The 17,229-nt window shown below is 40.2% G+C and overlaps 1 protein-coding gene and 1 pseudogene across 2 annotated transcripts in view; both read left to right on the forward strand.

The window, feature by feature from the left end:
* prmt3 (protein arginine methyltransferase 3) overlaps nucleotides 1-12,565 on the forward strand; it is an 87,645-nt gene extending 75,080 nt beyond the window's left edge. The window contains exons 15-16 of one of the 2 annotated variants that reach the window (XM_088333844.1): nucleotides 744-831; nucleotides 11,034-12,565. In XM_088333844.1, coding sequence (XP_088189970.1) covers nucleotides 744-831; nucleotides 11,034-11,143 — 198 coding nt within the window. In that variant the 3' untranslated portion in view covers nucleotides 11,144-12,565. The other variant, XM_088333843.1, reaches the window with a different exon arrangement.
* LOC148367057 (U2 spliceosomal RNA) lies at nucleotides 7,574-7,695 on the forward strand (annotated as a pseudogene).
* Nucleotides 12,566-17,229: the final 4,664 nt, after the last annotated feature.

Raw genomic sequence — 17,229 nt, forward strand, 5'->3', positions numbered from 1 at the left:
AAATGGACACATGCCGACTACCTCGAGGAAACTACATCACTTTAACAATTTAACATTTTAGAATAAAATAAGAAAACTTTACACCTGTCTCAATCATGTACATTTGCTTTACAACTTAGAACTTGTTGAACAACTCAGAACTTTTTGTTTACAAGGAACCGCTATGCATTTTGACTTATGTGTGCACTGTCTGTCGAACTGTCTACATGTGTGTCTTATTGTCGTGTAGTGTATCCTAGCTTTGTGTTTTTATTTTCTAGACACAGAGAGCTGAGAGAAATGCATTTTCAATCTTCAGTTTTTGCTGCAGAATTGACAATAAAGCTGAGTGTCTCTTTTTTTGTCACGAGATTTTTGGCTTCACCTCCATTGTGTGCTTCGAACACACGCTCTGTGTGTTTCACACAAACAGCTTCCAAATGCAAAACCACACACCTACGATCAACTCCAGAACTTTTCACTACTGAATTGATGTCAGGCTATCAAGGGAGGAACATCCCGAGTCAATTAAGCCCTCTGAGTTTATTTTCCGATTAATTTTGGTCCTTTGAACAGGGGTATAAGGCGTGTAAAGGGCTATAATTCCTAAACCCTAACTGTGTTAGCATCGTTATTGTTGTTTATTTTACCTTTTTTTGTAAGAATATAGTTCCTTAAAACAAAGATGGGATTGATTAGATTTTGACAAAAAATTTGGGTTATTTTTGTGTTTTGAGTGTGTTAAACAACACTGTTTTTTCCAGGTGATGTTCTCCACGGGTCCTCATGCCAAAAAGACTCACTGGAAACAAACTGTCTTCCTACTTGAGAACCCCATCTCAGTCCAAGCTGGTTCGTATGAAACCTTCTTCGCTAATGTTTTAAATCATTTTCAGATCGAGCCCCACTTTTCACACGTTTTTTTCTCTGCATTTGGGAATTAAACCAGTGTTTCACAACCCTTATCAGTGACTGAAATAACGTCTTCCCGGACGCCCGGGGCGTGCATCTTTTACGTCGGGTGTACAACTTACAAAACTTTTTCAACAAAATTTTTTTATTTTTTTTATTTTTTTCAAATCGAACATTTGCTTTATTCCAATTTCGAAATCTTTGTTCGGTTTGGAAATGTTGGTTTGTTTGGCAATTTGCAAGCGTTATAAGGTCTTGCATTTGCATATCATTTTTCAAAGTAGACGCACAGAGAACACAATAAAAATGGATGTGGTGAGGAATCAAGCCAAAACCTCAGGCCCAGAAGATTCAAAAGAAGCTAACAAAATTTATGACGCTACAAAACGTAAAAGTACATTAAAAGCATCGTGTAAAGAGGAGTTCACGTGGCTTGTATGAGACGACGCAACGTAAACATTGCATGAATGAAGATGAGTAAATACAGGTTCATACTGATGGCAGATGGAAAACAGCGATGTCATGCATGCAATGAATGTTATAAGTAGGTTTATGATAAACGTAATTTCAAAGTGTTGTTCTGTTATATATTCTGATTATCAACCCTTAATACTTTGCAACAATGGGTTATTTTCCGATGAGTCGTCTTAATGTGTTTCAAGTTGGGAAAAATGGGGCAGCAACATTATAGCTGGGCAGGCAACTTTTCAGAGTTGTCTGCCCTGGTGTCCGGTAACTTTTTGTCATGAGTTTCAGACACTGCCCTTATATAAATATTGCATTCACTTTAAACAGGACTATTTTTAATCAAAATAAATAAAACAAATTGATATAACAAACAAAAAATGTGATTCAAGTCTAGTATTTTAGTCTACGGCTGCTTTATTTTGAAGCCAGATTAAATTTTTGTGCCTGAATAAACCACTCAAATGATCACATTTGATTCAGTTTTGGTACACAGTGCCATGAAAAGTATTTTCCCCCTTCCTGATTTCTGTGTTTTTTGCGTTTTTACCGCTCATAAAGGTTTCAGATCATCAAACCAATTTTAATATCACACAATGACAACCCAAGGAAATACAAAATGCAGTTTTAAGAGGTTGATTTTATTTATTAACGCACAAAAATATTTAAACCTTTCTGGTCCTTTGTAAAAAATTAATGGCCCCCTGAAGTCAAGTCATTTTTATTTGTATAGCCCTTAATCACAAAGAGTCTCGAAGGGCTGCATAGCGAGTCGGGCCATCTTTGATAATTGGTAATGAGTCTTTCCCAACGCTATTAAGAAATAATTTCCCACTCTTCTTTGCAAAATGTTGTCAAATGTTCCATGAGTTTTCTAGCATGAACTGCCCGTTTAAGGCCATACCACAGCATTTCAATCGGATTTAAATCCGGACATTGACTTGGCCACTCAAGAATCTTTTTTTTTTTTTTTTCGAGCAATTCAGAGGTGGACTTGCTGGTGTGTTTAGGATCATTGTCCTGCTGCATGAATAAAGAGGGCTTTAATGGAACAAACAGAAGGCTAGTCAAGTTATGTCATGTTTATTTGTATAGCCCTTAATCACAAAGAGTCTCAAAGGGCTGCACAGACCACAGATTATTGCAAACCACAGACTTATGTTACCATCCCCTGATCTAAAATCTACATGAGGGCAAATAATACACGGACGTTGTCAACATAGCTAGACGTTTCTCTTCAGAATATTCTTTTAAACACCAGAATTGATTATTCCCTTAACCACAGCAAGATGTCCTGGTCTTGATGCAGCAAAGCAGCCCTCCCTTGCTTTACTCTTGGCATCTTGTTGTTTTTGTCAAATGCTGTGCCATTTTTACGTCAGACCTTCACACTTTCCAAGAAGTAAAATTTTTGACCCAGCAGTCCGCATAATGTTTCTCCAACAGTCTTGAGGATAATCGAGATGCTTGGCAAATATGAGAAGACTATTTGTGTTCTTTTGTGACAGCAGTGGTTTTCGCCCGGAAACCATCTCATGGATGCTATTTTTGGCCAATTACTTCTTCACGTACAGCCAGATACGCCTACTTTTTCTGTACCTCAATAAATACAATGGAACAATTCAAAACTCCATTTTGTTTTTCCTTGGGTTACCTTGTTGTGATATTAAAATTGGTTTGATGATCTGAAACCTTTGTAAGTGATAATTTTGTGAAAAACCCTGAAAAACGTTTTCACTGCACTGTTTAAGGTGCACCGGGTTATAAGGCGTACTTTTGAATTATTGGACTGTTGGGGTTTTTTAAGTGCGCCTTATAGTCTGTAAAATATGGAACATGAAGAAATAAGAGTAACGCACTGCCACCAAGTTAGTTACTTTGACTGATCATTGTATAATTCTCGTCAGTTCCAGAGCAGGGGAATGTATAATAATAGTCGGGAAAATAGTCTGTGTAATATAGTGTAATAACCTGTGAAGCCCTTTGACACTCTTTGTGATTAAGGGCTATACAAATAAAAATGACTTGACTAAAATAGCAGAAATATTGAGCAATGGCATGCTTTTTCAGAAAAAGATCAGTTTGGGCCATTTCCTGCAGCACACTACAAAAAATCTCACGGCACACTTGTGTGCCTCAGCACAATGTTTGAAAAACACCGGACTCAATGATTCTCTGCAACCACGTGGTGTGGTAATCCGTCTCCGGCAGTGATTTCAGATTCAGATTCAGATTCAGATCTACTTTATTGTCATTCTAGTACACGTGTATACAGAACGAAATGTCGATGCATCTGACTCCCACAGTTTCCTTGAATGTACAGATATAAATAAAGTTGTATTGTAATTGGCTACGTATAGTATTTTACCATAGTGCAAGAAGAGTAGCTAACCAGATGTGCAAAATGGGCAGTCAGGTTAACAAGTCAGGTACACAGTAACATTAACACTGTAACAATAACGCTGTAATTACCATAGTGCAGAGAGCAATGTGCAATGAGTGGCAAGCTATAAAAAACTGCCAGTAGTGCAAAAAGTCAGATTAGCAGCCATTTAGATTTAAGTTAACTATATGTTAGATTGACCATTTAAAAGTCTAATGGCCAGGGGGACTAGACTATCGCGGAGCCTGGTGGTCCTGCACCGCACACTGCAGAACCTCTTCCCAGAGGCTAGCAGAGTGAACAGTCCATGATGGGGGTGAGAGGGGTCCCCGGTAATGTTCTTAGCATGGGATAGGCAGCGCTTCTGGCCAATGTCCTGAATGGAGGGAAGTGTAGTCCCGATTATTTTCTCTGCTGTCCTCGTTACCCTCCTCACACTACCCCAGTCGGTAGCGCTGCAGCCTCCACACCACACAGAGATACAGCTGGTCAGGATACTCTCTATGGTGCCCCTGTAGAATGTGATGAGGGAGGGTGGGGGCAGGTGGGCTCTCCTCATCCTCCGCAGGAAGTACAGGCGCTGCTGTGCCCTCTTAACCAGTGATGCAGTGTTCACGGACCAGGTGAGTTTGTTTGTAATGTGCACCCCTAGGAACTTGATACTGCTGACAACCTCCACAGCCTTGTTGTTGATGCAAAGTGGGGCATGGTTGGGCTGGTTTTTCCTAAAGTCGACAATGATCTCTTTAGTTTGTCAACATTCAGGACCAGGCTGTTGTCCCTGCACCAGCCCACCAACTGCTCCACCTCCTCTCTGTAAGCTAGGTCGTTGTCATCCCTGATGAGGCCCACCACTGTTGTGTCGTCAGCATACTTCACGATGTGGTTTGTGGCGGACCTAGGGACGCAGTCGTGTGTCATCAAGGTGAACAGCAAGGGGCTTAGGACGCAGCCTTGGGGGGAGCCCGTGCTGAGGTAGATGACATCTGAACTGTTCTGACCTATCCGCACTGATTGGGGTCTGTCACAGAGGAAGTCCAGCAGCCAGTTCCGCAGGGGGGTGTTGAAACCCAGGAGTCTCATTTTGTCTACCAGATGTTGTGGGACGATGGTGTTGAATGCTGAACTGAAGTCCAGGAACAGCATCCGCACATGGGTGTTCTTCTCCTCTAGATGTGTCAGGCTCAGGTGAAGCGCAGAGGAGATGGCATCCCTGGTGGAGCAGTTTGTCCTGTAGGCAAACTGAAAGGGGTCGAATGAGGAGGGGAGACTGGAGGTGATGTGCTCTTTAACCAGTCTCTCAAAGCACTTCATTATGATAGGAGTCAGTGCAACGGGCCGGTAATCGTTGAATGATAAGATCTGGGGTTTCTTTGGCACTGGGATGATGTTGGCAAATTTAAAGCATGATGGTACTTTGGCTTGGTCTAGCGAGGTGTTGAAAATGTCTGTTAGTACACAAGCCAGCTGATCGGCGCACTCCCTAAGTACCCGCCCCGGAATGTTGTCCGGGCCTGGAGCCTTCCTTGTGTTGACCCTTCTCAGGGTCTTCCTCACGTCAGATGAGTCCAGGTGGAGTGCTCTTTCGTCCTGATTTGGAACCGCTTTCGCTGCAGTGGTGCCGTTTTGTGCCTCGAACCTTCCAAAGAATTTGTTGAGGTCATTCAGAAAGTCCATGCTAGTGTCCTGCACTGGGGCGGTGGTTGGCTTGTATTTGGTAATGGCCTGAATGCCTTTCCACATATCCCTGGTGTTGGTTTTGTTGAGGAAACGTTCCTGGATTTTTTGACTGTACGTTCGCTTTGCTAGTCTGATAGCACGGTTCAGGTTAGCCCTCGCTGATCTCAGCGCCTCCATGTCACCAGATTTAAAGACAAGGTTCCGTACTTTTAGTTGTTTGCGTATCTCAGCAGTCGTCCAGGGCTTCTGATTGGCACGGGTGCATATAGTTTTGGTATTGCTGACGTCTTCTGCGCATTTACTGATATAGGCTGACACAGAAATGGCGTACTCATCTATATTTATTTTGTTGTTGTAAGTGGCAGCCGATTTAAACATGTCCCAATCAGTGCAATCAAAGCAGTCCTGTAGTGCCTCCATTGCCCCCTCAGACCACACCCTCACCTGCTTCACTGTAGGTTTTTCTCTGGTCAGCAGGGGCTTGTATGCTGGAATTAGCATGACAGAAAGGTGATCTGATGAGCCGAGGTGGGGGCGGGGGGCTGCTTTATATGCACCTTTGATGTTTGTGTAGGCCAGGTCTAATGTGTTCCTACCTCTTGTAGCAAAATTTACATGCTGATGGAAATGCGGGAGAACTGTTTTCATATTGGCCTGGTTAAAGTCCCCCGCCGCAATAAAAATGCACTCGGTGTAAGCATGCTGCAGTTCACTCACAGTTCGGTAGAGAACGTCCATTGCCTCCTTCGTATTAGCGCTGGGGGGCACGTACACGGCAGTAATGATGGTCGCGCTAAACTCCCTCGGTAGGTAGAACGGTCTGCAGATCACCGTCAAAAGTTCCTCAACCTGCACGACATTCGTTATCCGTCACGACGAAAGACAGACGCGAATCCCAACAAATCAAATTCAGCTGTCGAAGCCAGCATGCCAAACCCATATGATAACCGCTAGCATGTATTGATTCACAGAGCCTCGTGGCTAACCAATGAAAAATAGAAATCCAAATAGCACTATATTGAATGTTTTATTCTTATTTATTAATAACCTTTGCAAAAGTCTTACACGAGAATCTGCGACCTCGGGCTCTTAATTCTATTGAAACCAATGTGCATCAGTATGACAAAGGGCAAAATGAAAATCATTAGCTAGGCTATTCGTTTGGTGATGAAGAGCTAATATAATGATTAATGATGTAATTATCTTCGGAGCTTGTTTGGTCACACTCTAAATCAGAGGTGTCCAAACTTTTTTCCTCAGAGGACCACTTATGAAAAAATTAAAGGATGGGAGGACGACGAGAATTATTTTTTCGGGGCGTTGTTTTTTTGTTTTGAACTGTAATTTACCAAGCACAACAAAATCCATGATTTTATTTTTTGTGTTCTGAAAAGAATAGAATAGTCCTTGACAACAATGTTGTGTACATTGTTAAAACAGATTTACCGTAAATTCCGGACTATAAGCCGCTACTTTTTTCCTAAATGTTCAGCCCTGCGGCTTATTCAGTGAAGCGGCCAATTTATGTAATTTTTCTAACGACCACCAGCGGCACTCGAGTACAAAAAGTAAAATTTAGACCGGTGACATTGTGCGCCGAGGTAGACTGCATCCTCTTAGTCTATGTTCGAATTGTCCGTATGACAGAGGACAGAGGTTCGTTCCGATTATGAGGAAGACGCCCTTGATGGCGACAGTTATGAGGAGAAAGACGAGGACGGTTTATCGGGAATTTCGCAATTGCGGTACGGCTTTTTTTAACAGCTACGCTTTGTGCGTTGCGAGCGTGTTACGAGTAGCGTGGTGGTACTTTTCACAGGCACGGTTTGGAATGAAAGTTATATTATTATTATTAAAGCTTTGAAAACTCTCGGTGTACCGTCTTTCTTTGTAAATATGTGTAACTATGTATAATATGTATTTGCAACTGTATATTTTTGTAATATATTTATTTGTATTTATTTGAGACACTTGCTGATGTTTTTCACGTGCAAATAAGAAAGAAGGGGCGGAGCAAACGCGGGCTGATGGGAAGTGGGGACGGGTAAAGGTGAGTGATTGTGATAACTACCGGTATCATTTTCCGTTCAATTCGCCGGCTGTGGGTTTTGGACTGTCGGTATGTGTCAGTCTTAAGTAAATAAAAGCCGTGAGCTTGCTCTGTCAGCAATGCTGTAAGTTTGATTTTTGCAATCCGGAGATGGAATAAGAGCTTGCTCTGTCCACTCCACGCATCGACCCGGTATTGCAGTACCTCTGGGAACGGTGCATTCGCGCTGATCACTGCATGGCTCTGTGGCTAGGACCTTGACTCGGCCTCTTGGCCTCGCAAGTGTCTCGGCCCCTTGGCTTTGTAGCGTATTATGATTTGACCGATAATGGATAATTGATATAGAATATAGAACAATAAACCTTACAACCTTACATTAAATTATTGCTACAAAGCACAAGTAAGAATACAAACTATGATGACTCAGAGACCAAACTACCGCTTTTTCTAGTTTTTTTTTTCGCAAAACCTTTTACAAGGTTTTTGGGGGTACCCGTAGCAGCAAGATTGCAAACAATTATGTCAGCTTACATGAATGCTTACATGAAAGTTTATGCATTTCTGCATATTGTTCAAATTAATATTGTTTTGTACCACTGTAATACCCTAAATAATACACACTGTCCCTTTGAAAAATATTGGGGCAAAATTCACAAAGTTGTGCTTGCCTACTGGCCTAGGTTGCAAGTGCTTTAGAAATGAATGTATATAGTTCTATCATGGTATACAAGTATGGAGGAGAGCCCTATTGAAAGAGTTTCTCCACTAGCATCTTGGTTGAACACAGCTAAAGTCCAGGAAGAGCATACTGACATAGCTACCCCGGTGCTCCTGGTGGTTCAGGTAGTATATATATATATATATATATATATATATATATATATTGTGCAGAGGGCAGTGCTGGTTCAGATTTCCCCCCTAATTGAATGACATGTGGTCAAGATACTAAATGTTTAAAGTGATATGCTTAAACCTTTGTAGACTCCTTGGCTTTGAGTAGTAACTCTTGCTGGTTCCTGGCCAGTAACTTGCCTCATTCTAACGTTCAGTCTGACTCAATGAAGCTTCGTGACTGAAATATCTATTTTGCTTCACGTGGCAGTGTCTGAAATTTGCAATTATTAGAAACATCTTTAGCCCAAGTGGTCATACGCTACATGAATTCATTTTTGATTTTACTACTGCACTGCCTGAGGGGTCTAAAATCCCGCCTTACTCCTTCAGTCCTTTTGGTTGGAAGGATTCTTCCTTTTCTTTTCAATACAATAAACCCTTGGGTTACAGTGTCTACGAAGTTTTCACCTCAGGGTGTGGAATTAAATTCATTTTGTACTCATTTAATGTCATTTTCCCCAATATATGACATTAATAAAAAAATATTTTCCATGCCCAACATTTTATAACATTAAACTTTGCAGTGTTTGTGCGCATGGCGGGTTACTCTTCTAAGAAGCCTGTCTGAGCTTGATCACCTATGATTCTGGTCTGCAATGGCTTTGCATCACAAAATCATGATGCTGAAACGCTATCGGCTGAACTCCTTCCCACAATGCCATTATCTTTCTATTCAGTTCAGTGTCCCTTCCTAAAGCCTTCGCGAGTCTTTAATACAATACTTTATCAATGAAGCCATTAATGAATTTTGAGGACTATACAAAAAACCTTCATGGTGCAAAAACTCCAATATGTTATGTAAATCCTCCCTTCAGCTCTTTCTTTTTATCAAATCCCCCGGGATACAAAAAGGATACCTCCCTCTAAGTGTGCGGAAAACAAAGAACATCAACATTATTGTTTTTTAGTGACAATGATATTAACAATGCCTAGTAGTCAAAACTACTCACAGCAGTGAGAAATAATAGTAAAAATAAACTGGCATTTGATGCAATCTCCTTTGTAAGCATCCAATATTAAACACAGAAACAAGCAGACTAAACGTATCGTTTATTTATGTTGTATGATGGGGGGAAATGGTGTAAAGAGGGGCCCTTAAAACACCTTATTCCACACGGTGAAGTGAAAGCCTCCTAAGCTGTGGTCACTGTAACCCTAGGTTTTCGTGCAAAATCTAATGAAACAATGCCGCTAATATGATTGAAGATGCGCTGCGCAAATTTACACCACATTCGGATTTGATGACGTTATAATGTACGTAAAAGATGCATATAAGAGGAAGCGAATTAGCCTGCTTGTAGGTGAGCAAGGGAGAGTGCAACGGGTTATTGATGTGATCGCTCCACATCGCCACCCAGACGGTCCTCAACCTCCTCCAGGGGCCGTAAAGCAGAAATTGAGTTTTTAACAGCATTCTCTATTCACTTGAAAAGGTCTGCGGTATACTTTATATCACACACACTCTGTGACTTTTTTCCCTGGAATACAAAAGTTCTGTACTAAACCATGTTGTGGGAGAGAAAAGAAAATCCTCAAAGTCACCTTGAAGTGGAAGAAAAACAATTGGAAAGATGTAACCTGTAGTAAAATGTGTTTAGGGTTAGATGGCTTTAAGTTTAATGGGGAAAAATGGTGCTCATTTTGTGTAGATTTCTTATAATACTTTACAATATTTTACCTTGTTTTTGTCATAAAATAGAAAATCTAATAATGTACCTCTAATAAGCTAGCAGATGTTAGAAATTATTTGCTCATGTTAAGCTTTTTATATGCTACAAAAGAAATTCTTAAAGTTTTGAAACATTTTAACTGTTTTTCTTTTGTTTGAGAAATACTGTATGCTTAAAATGGTTTAAAAAGGTCTAATCTGGTAGATATTCCGTTGTTTTTTTTTAATATATTTTCATTATCATCTTTGGAAAAAAATATTTCTCAAAATAGGATAAATTCTAGTAGATCTTATATTGATTTTGTTATTTTAAGTATTACAAAAAAGGCTAGAGAATATTTATTTAAGAAATAAATTATATATCTTTCCTCCATTTCTTTCTCCATTTCTTTCCTCAATTTCTTTCCTCATTTCATTTTTTCTTTTCGTCTCTTCCTTCCTTACCTCCCTTTGTTTTATCTCTATCTTTCCTCCATTTCTTCTTTACTCATTTCATTATTTCTTTTCGTCTCTTCCTTTCCTCCCTTACTTTTTTTCTGTTGTCCCTTTCTTTCCTTCCTTCCTGACTTTCCTCCCTTTTTTTCAGAAGCCACATTAACTGTCCCAGCTGCTCCGACACTGCAGTGCAGCACCAGACCCAGAGCGCGGCGCCAAGCGGCAAGCACGAGCGAGCACGCCAACAGCCGAGACGCGGCAGAAACCCGGGGCGGAAATGCGCCGCGCTCAGCACTTTTTCCCCCTCTCGCGTCCTCTCGTAACCTCCGGCGAGAGGCGTAGCAAATATAGGCGCGAGGCGGTGGCGCTTATTAACATACATTAAAGGGCGTTTGTGTTCACGCTTGTCATCACCCCCGCAAGCGCCGATGCGTTGGTGCGGCCGCAGGGCTCGTCACTTTTTCACATCCTCAGCAATCGTTCGGGTTTTATGTCGACGCCACATCCCGCGATGCGTTTGAGCGTGCGTGTTCTGAATCTTGTTTGTTTTTGTCCTCACTTGGCAGGGGATGAGCTTCAAGGGAAGATCAAAGTCCGCAAAAACCGGAAGGACCCTCGCTCGCTTTTGGTCACCTTTGAACTCCAAGACAGGAAACTGACGTATAGTGTGCAGTAGGGTGCAAGAATCCATTATGGTAGGCCGAAATTCAAACGGCCATATCTTCAAAATAAAGCTTTGCCAATGACGGTGGTCTTCAAACTGGTGCCCGCAGGCACCCAAGTGCCCCATGAGGAGAGTAGAAACAAGTTCTGAAAATGGCTCACCATTGCTGGATCATTGTGATTTGCTTAGAAAATGATTTTCTTTAATGGTTGACTGAGTCTATTTAACCCTATTTTTAACAAGTAACCTGGTAATAACATAGTAATAACATGATAAATCCAAATAAATAAATTCCATTTAATGGCCTTCATGGACAAAAAAAAACACATTTTCAAGTAGAGATAGTTATTTTCAAGCAATTACAAGAATCCAACAGGAATCTATTCATGTTTTAAATAAATCCCCTTATCTTTTTTTTCATTTATTTTACAGGAAATTCAACAGACTAAATTCCAATTTATGGGCTTTAGAAAGTAAATGAGCAGAAAATGTTACACTTTTTTGGCTCTCTTGTTACTTCTTTTTAAGCTTTGTAGCTAGCGATCTGCCTACATTTTAAGCTATTTAGCAAGCTATTTAGCCAACTTATTACATTTATTGCATGCTATCCAGCTATTATTTGATCTATTTCCTGGTTATCAAGTTAAATTATGTCCTACTTTCTAGCTTTTAGCTTTCTATCTTGCTATTTAGTTGTTTTTTTTAAACTTTAAGCTAGTTATCTAGCTCCCTTTTAGTTTTGTATCTTGTTTATTTTTTAGCTAACTATCAAGTTACTTTTTAGCAAGCCATCTAGTCAAGTCAAGTCATGTTTATTTGTATAGCCCTTGATCCCAAGGGGTCCCAAAGGGCTGCACATATTATTGCTCACCACAGACTATACTTGCACCATCCCTTGATCTAAAACCCACATGAGGGCAAGGAAAAACTCAAGCGATAATTTTTTGGAAATCCATATAAAAGTCTGTGCCCTTTGCGCTAATTAGTAACAAAAAGTAGCTCTCAGATTGTCAAGATTGGAGACACCTGGACTATATCAAGTTGAAGCTTTTTTTCTTATTCTTTCCATTGATACCAGAAACTTGATACTTGTCCCAGAGTGACTAATTTCAGTAGATCAGATCACGTATATTGATGAGATTAATACAGTGTTATTTTGGACCGGTTACGACACCCCGCTCCTCGAGTTAAATGTCGAAGTGTCCTTGGGCAAGACACTGGACCCCTAATGCCCCCAATAGGCAGGTAGGTATCTTCCGTGGCTGCCTCTGGCTATTGGTGTGCTAGTGTGTGTGTGAATGGGTAAGCACATTATAAAGCGCTTTTGGGATGTTTTCAGTGACTTTAAAAGCGCCATTTACCACATTCAATTAATCTATTTTTATCATAGGGTCGATTGGATCAACTTGAAATCATTTTGGAGTATAAAACTGATTGTGTTGATACTTAATTGAGGGATATCCAACCTATTTGAAGCTGAGATCATTTGTGAAAAAAACAGACTTTTAAAAGGGCAACTATTAATTTTGACGAGTTAAAATTTAGGGAATTTTCATGTTGATTGTCAAATCACTTGTTTTCATAACGAATTAGTTGTTGATCAATCGATTCATTCTTAAACTTCTACCATAAAGGAATGAACACATTATTAGCAGCAATAGTTATTGTTTTTGATATGTAAACTGGTCATGTATTTTTTCTTTTTTTCATTTCTAATAAAAAGCACAGTTAATGTGTTAACATTGTCCTGAGCAAAATATTTTCTATAAATTTGAATTCTGACAGCGGATATGAGATGTTGCTCTCCTGAACAATGGAAAAATCCATCTCTCTTTCCATTTAGGTCAAGGTAAGTATTAATTTCATTAAATCTTGGTCTTTATTTCGGTATTTAGGTCAGTTCCCTCATATGCCTTTTGTTAATAGTGGGTGGGTAAGTTGTTCGATCTCTTAACCTGTGTTGTGTCTTGGGCAAGTACAGACTGGTGGCGCCCATCCCTCTGTAGGCCAACATATGTTTACCAGGTCTCGAACCGGGGACCTTTCGCGTGTTAGGAGAATGTGCCAACCGCTGCAAGTGCAGAGGGAGTCTTGATTTGCATGATTTTAGAAATACCTGCAGTGTTTGGATTCTATGAATGCAACCTGCCAGGTAGTTATCCCACAATGCCTTGTGTTGGTCTATTTTTATTATGTATTTTTATTAATGTAATTTCAAATACAAAGATGCGTCCTAATTTGTGAGATTTAAGAAAATCCTACAGTGTTTAATGCTATGAACGCCACCTTTTGTAACATCAAGCGGATTTCCCCAGTGCATTGTTATGGTCTATTTTATGCTATTTTACTACTTATACAATTCTAAAGTGCGTCTTGTTCCACAATATTTCAGAAATACCTAATATGTATGATGCTGTAAATGCAACACTCTTTGTAAAAGCGAGTTTTTCCATAATGCATTTTTTCTGCTTATTTCTACTAATACGATTTTAAGTGCCCTGCCCTCTTTTTCAATATTTGAGGAATTCCTATAGTGTTTGATACTGGGAATCCAGAAACTCTTGTACAGTTTAACTGGTTTCCCAATTACATTGTTATGAAAACAGGTCCAAAACACCAAGATTTACAACTTCTTTGTTTGCAAGATTTTAAAAACTCCTACAGTGTTCAATACTGTGAATGCATCACTCCTTGGGCAGTCGAGTCGTTTTCCCACGATGTTTTGCTTTGAAGAATTTCTAATATTGCTAAAAGTTACCAGCCATTGAAATAGCGAGACTTTAGAAATTATTAATGTTTGATGCCATGAATACAGCACTACGGTTTTTCTGCACTGCATTACTTTGACACATAGCTAGCTACCTAACAGGTCCAAGACAATAAGATACAAAACTTAAACTGATATGTGAGATATCCCTAAAGAGATAGATGTTGATGAGGGCCCGGGGTCAGTTTGTAACAGAAAAAGTGAGACCACTGCAGGATTGCCCAAATGTAAATAAAATAAAATAAACGGTGGTTTCTAGGAAGACGCAAATAACCCTCTCTGGATTCTTCCCATAACAAAAGCCAGGATTTAAAAAATAACACTATCGAGAAATAATGATCTAATAACGCTGGAAAAAAGGCCATGGAACATAAATTTTCTGTTGCGTCGTGTACAGACGCTGCCCTACTTACGAACGAGATAAGTTCCGGACGGTCGGAAGTTGAACTTGAGTTGCTTCAGTGCTATATTTCGTATGTTTAAGGTTTATAAAATATATATTTAATGCTTGAAAAAGTAACCTGTATTGTTTTGTACTAAAACATTTCATAAAATAAAATGCTTTATAAAGATAAAGTTGGTAAAAAGTGGCAGAAAAAAAGTGATCCAACCATTTCTTTTCAACCGCATCAAGCTTTCTTATTCCACTTTCATTTGAATTGAAACGGCTCGCCTCTTCTTTACACTTTACAATGACCATATTGAATGGGTGCACGAGATATTAAACAATAAAAATGTCAAAGTTCTGAGCGCACTGGAGATTCAGTACATGTAACACTGTTTACACACGAACTAGTCGTAAGTAGAAGCTAGACTTCTTCGAGGTGGATGCTGTGTGACCTCTCAGCGCCACCACACACCGGTAGAAGCGGAGAAAAGCACTACAGTACTATCCTGTACTTGGAAAAAAGTGCACACCAGTACAAAATCTAACTCACAGCAATGTCCAGGTATTTTTCGACATCCCGTAAAAAATGCTCATATTTACCGCTTTATGTAAGTCGAATGGTTGTAAGAAGGGGAGCGTCTGTAAAGTCTTAACCGGTCCAAGTTCTGCTTAGTTGTTGGAGTGATGGGTCACTAGTGTTATCGATGACTGGCAAAAAGGCAGTCGATTTTCTCATCATCAAACTTTTAGTCGCCGTACCAGAGATAAATGTTACTTTTTTGTGCTTTCCGTGTTTTACAATTACAACAAATGGAATAGAATTTCATTATTCTTTTCCCAGTAGTTAAAGTGACAAACTTATTGTCATTGTAACATATGAAAACTACAACAAAATAACATTTGTTTCTGGTACTGTGACAAGAGATAGCATGATAATGAGATAAAACCCAATGCGTTTTCATATGCAGTGATTTTCGCTGTTAACCTGTGAAAAGTGAATATCCACAAAGTAGTGAAGCACTTTTATAAAATCCCCTAGTGACAAATTTACCTCGAGATGACATCCTAGCCGACTGACAGTATGCGACTGGAACAAAATAACTATAAATCTACTAAGAAAATCTGAATTGCAATTGAGAAAAGAGTCTTCATTGTTATTACACAAAAGTATGACAAATTGATGACAAATCGATGTAGAGAGCGGCCAGATAGCTGCAAGCTAGCATTGAGGATTGGTCGTTGAGCCAAATCTCTGTGATGATTCAAATACAGTGGAACCTTGGTTTTTGAACGCCTCTCAGTTCGAACAAATCGGAGTTCGACCAAAAATTTAGACAAATTCTTGCTTCGCTGTTCGGTCAAAAATTCGGAGTTCGAACGCCGGTAATGTGTGGGTGCGTACGCTAGAGTGCGATGCTGAGCGGCGTACGGGTGTAGATCGTGTAGATCGCCCCCCACCCCTCTTGAACAACTGTTATCACGTGCGCACTTGCCTCTTTACTTTCGCTTTTAATATCACTGAACGGAGTGTTTTAGCCCCTAACTATGCCTCCGAAGAAGGTCGGTGCAAGCAGGACAGGTGAAAAAAGAAAAGTTGTTTGTACAACTATTGCCTTTAAGAAAGACATAATAGCTAAATATGAAAGAGGTGTGCGACCTTCCGATCTTGCTAGGGAATACAGCATGTGCCTTCTGCTGACCACCACAAAGGTAAGGAATCCTATTAATTATTCTTTTCTTTATCTTTTTTTTTTTTACACGTTCGTGTTAGCGTAATCTTTCGTACAAAAGATTACGATAACGCGAACGTACAATTAGCCTGGGTTAGCTTAATGAGTCGAGGTAAACATTCAGGGTGTTGTAACTGAGCCCAAAATTCAGGGTGTTGGAACGGAGGCCCCTTTCCAATGAAGTGATAGCCACTTGTGGTGCTAAATGACTTGTAAACGACCTAATTTTTTTTATTTTTACACGTTCATGTAAGCGTAATATTTCGTACGGACGATTACGATAACGTGAATGTACGATTAGCCTGGGTTAGCTTCATGTTTCCGTTAAACAGTCATGGTAAACATTCAGGGTGTTGGAACGTATTAAAACGATTTACATAATTTTTAATGGGAAAAATGATTTCGGTGATTGAACAAATCGGTTCTCGAACAGGGTTCTGGAACGGATTATGGCCGAGAACCGAGGTTCCACTGTACGACTGACCCGAATGTTGTGGTTTACCTTGAATTGTAGCTCCAGCTCATCCATTTAATGACTACTGTTTCTTATGTTGGTGAGACACAGACTTGACAGGAATGGCTTAAGATAGTTGTTAGCCTAGCTGACGCAGCAGGCTGGACCTGCACCCTCGCTATTGCCTTTTCTCCTGACCTCGCCTCTGTCGCTTCCCGGACCCAATAATAATCTAATGCCTGCTGATGATCACCATTTCTTTGCGCCCTTAGCACTATTCTCCGAGTCCGATATTTTGATGAATTTCTTTTCAATGTAACAAGCCGCTCAAATCCTAGGTCAGCTGAAGCCGCACGCCGCTGTTTGTTGTGGGTAGGATGGTGAGTGGCCTCATTTACTTGTGCGCCCGCCAAGCTCTTTGACTAGCAGCATGCTTACACCAGCACACGGACAGTCATGCCCACTCGACATTCAAAGCCCTCCCTAAACTGCTTTCGTGATATCATTTGCTGTTTGCCCTGAGCATTACGTGTTGATATTTATGACAATTAAAGACCAATTCAATTCAAAGTCCGCAAAGCAGTCACTGGTATTTTGGTGGTAAGAGTTCCGTGCTATCACTGCCGTGACCTGGGTCGAATCCCGTTACAAACAAAAACATGCACCCAGACCTAGTTCTTAGGTTAAAAAACTGCACATCAAAATGCTCTGTTATTGTTCACGGGATGGACCAAATGTGGAGGTGGGCCTTATTGGGCC

This window comes from Urocampus carinirostris, chromosome 4 (assembly GCF_059441175.1).
Source record: "Urocampus carinirostris isolate Australia breed hairy pipefish chromosome 4, RoL_Ucar_1.0, whole genome shotgun sequence".
Taxonomy (NCBI): domain Eukaryota; kingdom Metazoa; phylum Chordata; class Actinopteri; order Syngnathiformes; family Syngnathidae; genus Urocampus; species Urocampus carinirostris.